The sequence below is a fragment of the Sinocyclocheilus rhinocerous genome, unplaced genomic scaffold (assembly GCF_001515625.1).
Source record: "Sinocyclocheilus rhinocerous isolate Xijiao unplaced genomic scaffold, SAMN03320098_v1.1 scaffold2835, whole genome shotgun sequence".
In the NCBI taxonomy this organism is placed as follows: Eukaryota; Metazoa; Chordata; class Actinopteri; order Cypriniformes; family Cyprinidae; genus Sinocyclocheilus; species Sinocyclocheilus rhinocerous.
In genome coordinates this window covers 142,861-150,065 of record NW_015664204.1, presented here as the reverse complement: position 1 = coordinate 150,065, position 7,205 = coordinate 142,861, and the positions used below count along the sequence as shown (strand labels likewise).

At 38.4% G+C, this 7,205-nt stretch overlaps 2 protein-coding genes across 4 annotated transcripts in view; one reads left to right on the top strand and one right to left on the bottom strand.

Annotated features, from left to right (window-relative positions):
- Nucleotides 1–1,573: 1,573 nt before the first annotated feature.
- Nucleotides 1,574–5,219, bottom strand: hus1 (HUS1 checkpoint clamp component). The gene is made up of 8 exons (XM_016540682.1): nucleotides 5,083–5,219; nucleotides 4,381–4,508; nucleotides 3,984–4,160; nucleotides 3,279–3,386; nucleotides 3,132–3,206; nucleotides 2,959–3,058; nucleotides 2,414–2,545; nucleotides 1,574–1,781 (listed from the first exon to the last, which is right to left on the bottom strand). Exons 1-8 carry the CDS (start codon nucleotides 5,132–5,134, stop codon nucleotides 1,699–1,701), a joined length of 855 nt encoding a protein of 284 aa, XP_016396168.1. The 5' UTR covers nucleotides 5,135–5,219; the 3' UTR covers nucleotides 1,574–1,698.
- A 497-nt stretch (nucleotides 5,220–5,716) lies between these two features.
- LOC107729947 (receptor activity-modifying protein 3-like) overlaps nucleotides 5,717–7,205 on the top strand; it is a 16,106-nt gene continuing 14,617 nt past the window's right edge. For all 3 annotated transcript variants that reach the window (XM_016540689.1, XM_016540688.1, XM_016540687.1), the window contains exon 1: nucleotides 5,717–5,986. In XM_016540689.1, coding sequence (XP_016396175.1) covers nucleotides 5,941–5,986 — 46 coding nt within the window. In that variant the 5' untranslated portion in view covers nucleotides 5,717–5,940. The remainder of the gene's footprint in view (nucleotides 5,987–7,205) is intronic.

Sequence of the window (7,205 nt, the reverse complement as noted above, 5' to 3'; positions counted from 1 at the left end):
TGTGTGTGTCAGTAACTCTCATTATTGTGTGTGTGTCAGTAACTCTCATTATTGTGTGTGTGTCAGTAACTCTCATTATTGTGTGTGTGTGTGTGTCTGTGCTGATTATGTAAGAATCATGAGACTCTGAACACTGAGCATCATGTTGTGTTCATCTTTCAGCTCGTGTGTGTGAAACAGCGACACCTGCTGCTGTCGAACATCAAATACACCATACTCTGTTTTAACATGTAAATACCACAGTAGAACATGGTAATCAATCAGTACTGTGGTACATATCAAAATACTATGGTATTCTACCTGATACTGCCACTGTACTTTTCCTTGGGTACACAAAGAAAGATTGGGAAGCAAAATAATGTAAATAATTAAATACGTCAATATTTAATCACTTATTAATAATTAAGATTCGTTCATTCAGTTTTATTTAAATGATGCATGCTTCATTATGAGATCAGAAGTGTTTTCTCAGCTCGTTATGAATTATTTTGTAAGAAATATACATATTTTATTTGCTGTGGCAGTAAGAAGGGAATTTAGCAGCGAAGCACCTCAATAAATGAAGATCTAGCAGAAACTAATTTTAAGCTGAGGCTATAAACCTAAAATAGTTTCAGTCATTTCCGTGCCGACGATTCGCATAACGGGTGTGATTTAGCGACTCACGTTTTAATTCCGTTATTAGTCCGTTAAGTTTATTAGTTTGATAATTCAGATGTGTACAAATCGCAACGCGAGGCGGCGCTGTTACTTTTCTCAGCGCTTGTCTCAGGAAGAGCCAATCAGATTCGACCTCGGTTACTGGACAAGGCCGTTAAAAAGAGATTGCTGGGTCGAATTTCCATTTGTATCTGAAACTAATACATCTAAACTTTTACTATACAAATAACCTCAACAAAAATACAGTCGCACTGCAATTTGGATTCGGTTTTTAAATTGTTCTGCGCCTCCGGAGGAAACAGTCCGGCAGGATCCAGTCATGTGACGCCGTCCATCCAATGAGGTGACTTATCCAGACGTTTCCCATCATGCACCGCTTTGAATCACAGAAACGACCTAAACATTCAAAATACCGCTTTTGCTGAGAGTTGTAGAGTTTAAATGAGATCGTATTTTCGTTATAATAACACATATAAACGCATTACAGGAGAGAAAGGCAGCATGAGCGCAGGTCACCGTCGTCGACAGCGCTGTGTCTGTAGCGAGGTATAAAAACGCTGAAGCGCCGCTGGGAGTCTCGAAGGATCCGTCACAATTGATTGCTGCAGTCGGTTACAGAAATCTTTGTTTCTTCTCTCCCACCGCTGAACTTGACTAGCCTTTTACTGGGATTCAGAACACAGCCTGCCTTATCAAGAGAGCTTCGCCTTCACATGAGGAACAGAGTTATTCAGCTTGATAAATGTAAAGAGTTTTCACAGCGGGAACATAATTAGGAACACATTTTTGTGATGTTCTATATACTAACATCGAAAACGTTGCTGGTGGGCAAAATAAAAGGTCCAAATAAACTATACTATTAACAAACAAGTATTTTATTCATATTCTGTGTATATATATATATATACACATTTACATAACAAACAGCAAACACAAAGTTGTTTTTTTTAATAACAAGAGTCCAACAACTGACCATTTGAAATACTTTAGATATTCTGCATATGAACCGAATGCCTGATTTAGTTTAGATGGAGTATGTCAGGCCACCGCTGGAATAAAGTACTGAAGAGAGACGTCCTCATGCAGAAAGATCAGGTGAAGAATCCTTCTGTGAACAATGTCTAGTTAAAAACAAAACACAAAACACATGTACTGAGTAAGAGCTGAGTGTGTGTGTGTGTGTGAGAGAGTGTGTGTGTGTGTAGTATTGTGTGTGTATGTATGTGAGTGTGTGTTTGTAGTATTGCGTGTGTGTGTGTAGTATTGTGTGAGTGTGTGTGTGTGTATGTGAGTATGTAGTATTGCATGTGTGAGTGTGTGTGTGTAGTATTGTGTGTGTGTGTGAGTGAGTGTGTGATAAAGGCCTGGCCCGAGCCAGAGATGCTATCGTGAACGGAAATAGCAAGCGTGTGCATTGGTCAGCGGGCGACGAGCGCGAGCCAAATCTGACTTCCGCTCGTGAGCAAGAGTCCAGCCGGCGTTTGTACCGCGGTAATAATGAAGAGGTTTCACTGCGAAACCTGCTTCATCTCAATGAGAGTGTTTTACTTGCATTAGTAGAAGAAACTGATTGCAAACAGCACAGGGCATCTTCTGATAGTTAACAAGATGCATTTAGCTCCTTATTAGCTTGTACATTTACATATTTGAATGGTGAGTTTGTGATGAGCTTCACCAACAGTGTGTGTGTGTGTGTGTGTATGTGAGTGTGTGTGTGTATGTATGTGAGTGTGTGTGAGTGTGAGTCTCTTACTGCACATGGCTCTGCTGGGATTGACCTGTTGTCCCGTGAGGAACTGCTGGAGTTTCCTGATGTCCACTCGTGCTTCAGTCATGAGATCCGGATCTCTGTGAGTCGGACTGGAGCTCTGAGAGCCGTCGTCACCTGAGAGAGAAATCACACCACACAGTTTTTATTATACTTTTGAATTTTATTTTATTTTAAAATTTTCTGTTCTTTTGCTTTTTTGTTAGAATTTAGTTTTTCATTTTTATTATTATTATTTAAATATGTCTATTTTTTATTGTAGAATATTTTTATATTTAAATGAGTAAAGTTGCCTTTGCAACTAGCTGAAATAAAATAAAAGTATATATATATATATATATACACATACAGTATATTACAATTAATGTGCATTAAAGTAATGATATTTATTGTAAATTTATATTTATTATTAGTTAAAAATAAACCCCCCAATCTAAAGGTATCAAAAGTACTGGTTAAGACACTGATGTTTTTTCTCTCCGCTCAGATAAACAGCTGTTTAACTCTATACTGTGTAAAGGCTCTCTCACCCCACGGAGGGTTTCCCAGCTCCTTAAAGTGTGTTGTGACAGAAACCAGGTCTGTGTCGATCTTGAGGTTCATCTCGCCGTTCAGATTAGCCTCCAGCACCTGAAACACAAACGCCATCAAAGCCCTCTACACAACATCTATTTCTCTTTTCTCCCATTCACCATAAACTCACCAGATAGTTGGAGAGGTTCTTCATGCGGTCCACAACGCTCTTCATGGTCTTCAGAGGAGGTAAATATATGCTGACCTAAGCATCACACACTCATTCCATTATTAATGCTGTAGAGGGTCGTAAACGTTCACTCATATAACGACTCACATCAAAGTCTGGCATCTGCGGCTCTCTGAAATCGTGCCAGAGTCGTCGGGGAATCACGTCCACCGGGATATCATGAGTGACCACACGACTGACGCTGGACAGAGACGGCTGGAGACACGCGTGTGATGATCAAACACAGTTCTGCTACATATACACTACAGTAAAACATGCCTTTACAGTTAGCTAAGACTACAACCATAAAGCTGTTATCTTAAATAAAATGAAAATACTGAAATAAAATGAAAAAAAATTTTGTATTTTCATTTACTTTAACTTGATGTAGTAAAAAACATAATTTTTGTATTTATTTACAAAAAAAATTTAAAAAAGCAATAAAAATGGTAAAAACACAACAAAATTCAAATGAAAAAGAAATCAAAACATTTCAAAACAGTTAGCTAAGACTACAACCATAAAGCTGTTATCTTAAATAAAATGAAAATACTGAAATAAAATGAAAAAAAATTTTGTATTTTCATTTACTTTAACTTGATGTAGTAAAAAACATAATTTTTGTATTTATTTACAAAAAAAATTTAAAAAAGCAATAAAAATGGTAAAAACACAAAATTCAAATGAAAAAGAAACCAAAACATTTCAAAATAATAATAAAAATATAAAAACACAGATCAGAATTACTAAAGGTATTAATTTCTAAAGTTCTGTTCTAATCTTTGCTGTTACTGCCGGCTGTTTTCTCCTCACCAGCTCCGCGGCGAGCGTCAGACACGGGCAGCTCTTCTTGGTCAGCTTGATTTTGACAGATTTGGCGTTCTGAGCCGTTTTTAAGGCCCTGGAAAGATTCTCCGGAGCCACTTCCAGAAAGATCTCATTGGCGTCGGCAGACACTCCCTCCAACTGGAACTCATCGAAGAAATTCCCCTGAAACACAGATGCATTCACAGCGGCTCCAAAAGCCTGAGACCTACACTGCATCGTTTTCTTTTCTAATGCATTTTCGTTCAAGTGAAGAGTTGAACTGAAACATGAGGATGAGTGTGAGAATGTCTGACACTCATGAACTGACTCAGAAATAGAGGTCTATGCTTCATATGAACTCCTGGCGTGTCGCTGAGATGTGAGTGTGTGATTGGGATCTCACCTGTGAGAGTTCACACCACATACCGACTCCTCCGGTAGCGACGCGGCCCGACAGAACGAAGTACAGGTGATCGCAGGTGAGCCGCAGAACACACGCCTTCGTCAGCCTGGACACGGTGTTCACCACACCTGCAGAGACCAGCACAGACCACATCAGACCAGCACAGACCAGATCACACCAGCACAGACCAGGTCACATCAGACCACACCAGATCACATCAGAGACCAGACCAGACCAGATCACATCAGACCAGATCACATCAGACCAGATCACACCACATCAGACCACACCACACCAGAGCAGATCACATCAGACCAGATCACACCAGACTAAATCAGATCACACCAGCACAGACCAGACCACATCAGACCAGCACAGATCACATCAGACCAGACCACATCAGAGCAGCACAGATCACATCAGACCAGCACAGATCACATCAGACCAGCACAGATCACATCAGACCAGACCACATCAGAGCAGCACATAAACCAGAGCAACACACATCAGACCGACACAAAGCAGAAAAGACGCTCGTTATGATTAAAATCAAATACTGTAAGTCAGATTTAAAAAGCTAAAGTCTCAAACTCATTAAACACAAAGCACAGAAAATCAGCGAATAAACGGACACACTGAGATACAGTATATTCATCTCTATAACAACAGAAAGAAATCAAGAATAAACATGTTTAAACCCACGTGTGAAGTGATTCAAACATCCGACATCAATGATTTTGGCTCGAAACTTCATTCTGCGGCAGTAAATGTGTTATTTAAATACTCTGCGAAGTTTTCTCCGGGTTTTGTTGACATTCATGTGTGTTTTCGCGCCAGCGGTCCAGCAGAAACAGCTTCCGGCTGAAACACACGCCTCGTGTTTACAGTTCCGCTGTGCTTCATGCCGCCGCACGGTGGCGCTCTGAGTAAAGCTTTAATCCTCCGTAATAAAACACCTTACATGCTTACATTTATTCATATTTTAACAAATATTAATATTGTATTATTTTTATTCAGATAGAATACACCTTGTCTTTATACAAAAGACAGTATATTCGTTTATTAATCCTTTATCAGAATATTTTATTTACTGTGGTTAATAATTATTAGATTATGTAGTAAATAATTCAGATTGATTGCTTCAGTGATGACGACAACCTAAGTTTTCACTGTTTATATTAAACATATCACAGTAAGAGAGTATTAATGATGATATTTCATCTTTAAGATGTTTTTATTAAGCTGTTTTCGTGTGTGTGTGTGTGTGTGTGTCCCACTAACAGCCCACAGACACACGCGATCATGAAGTAGGAGGAGAGAGAGAGAGAGTCTCTGAGGTCCGCATCGCTCCTCTCGCGCTCCGCTGATGGACTCGTGATGATGAGGATGATGATGAAGATGAAGAGGATGATGAAGAGGATGCTCAGTGCTCCGGAATCACTGCATCAGCCGCTGCTTGTGTCGGATGAACCGGATCGATGTGTTTGATCGGATATGAAATGAATGATGAATGTGTTGTTCAGAGATCTGAGCTGATTGATTCAAACTCGCTTCTTCATCATGGATCCGAATCTTCTCACACTCTTCAAACTTTCTCTGATCTTCGGTGAGTGTATTCATCTCTCTGTGCCAGTTTAATATTTCAAACGCTTTCGTGTTTTTGTACGAGTGCGAGTCGTCATAAATAACGATAAATAAATGTGTGTGTTTGAGAAATAGTTTGTGTGTGTGAGTGTGTGAGAGTGTGTGTGTGTGTGTGTGTGTGTGATTCAGCAGATTCACACACAGATCTGAATTGAACTCATTCAGAATCAGCGTCACTGTACAGTGAGAATGTACAGTAGTTCTTTCTGACCCTGATGTCCATTACTTTAAATTGGAATTTAACATTCAGTGTGATGTTTCATCATTAAAAAATATTATCTATTATTATTATTACTACTACTACTATTATTACTACTATTATTATTATTATTATTATTAAGGCTACATAAATGTATCATGGCTGTACTTCTGGAACATTTACCTTTATGTTTTTATTGCAGTTGTCAGATGTGTAACCCACACCATTAACAGATCAGATTGGAAATGAGTAAATTATTATTTTTAAAGAAAAAATAAAGCATACAGATTTTCTTTGTGGTTTAATAATTTATGCATCAAAGGTTTATAATGAGTTTTACCAGTGAAACTGCAGCTCATGATTCGCTTTAGATCAGTGTGATAACAGGCCCGGCGCCAGGACGCACGACTTAGGGGGGCTTTTATATTTCGTGGTGGGGGGGGGGTTGCACTTAGTTTCAAGTGAACGCTCAAAATACATTATTTGGGTAACACTTTACAATAATTAACTAAAACTTTAATACACTTTAACGTTAACTAATGGAACCTTATTGTAAAATCTTACAGTTATTTGTTATTAAAGTATATACGTTCACAAAAACACTTGAATTAAACAGAAAAGCAAGCAGGTGCATGATTTATTATTTGAAACAAATAATTAATAACCGTTTCCTTACCTAAATCCTGCAGTTGGACCAGGCTAGGTTGCAGAATCACATCACTTTGTGCTTCTGAAATTATTATCTTTTTCTATATAGTGTAGTAGTTAGCTATCTCTATGTGGCAGCTTGTCAAGCATGAAAAACACACGTTTTATTTAAATTCTGAATATATTATCGTATAGCATGCAAAGAGCGCTCCTTTTAAATTTATTAAAAACTGTATCTCATTCATCACGATCTCACAAAGTTCCGTTTTAACCAATGAATGTGACCACACAATGAAACTTTTTTTAATGAAGTTACGAGCATGATAGAACTCAG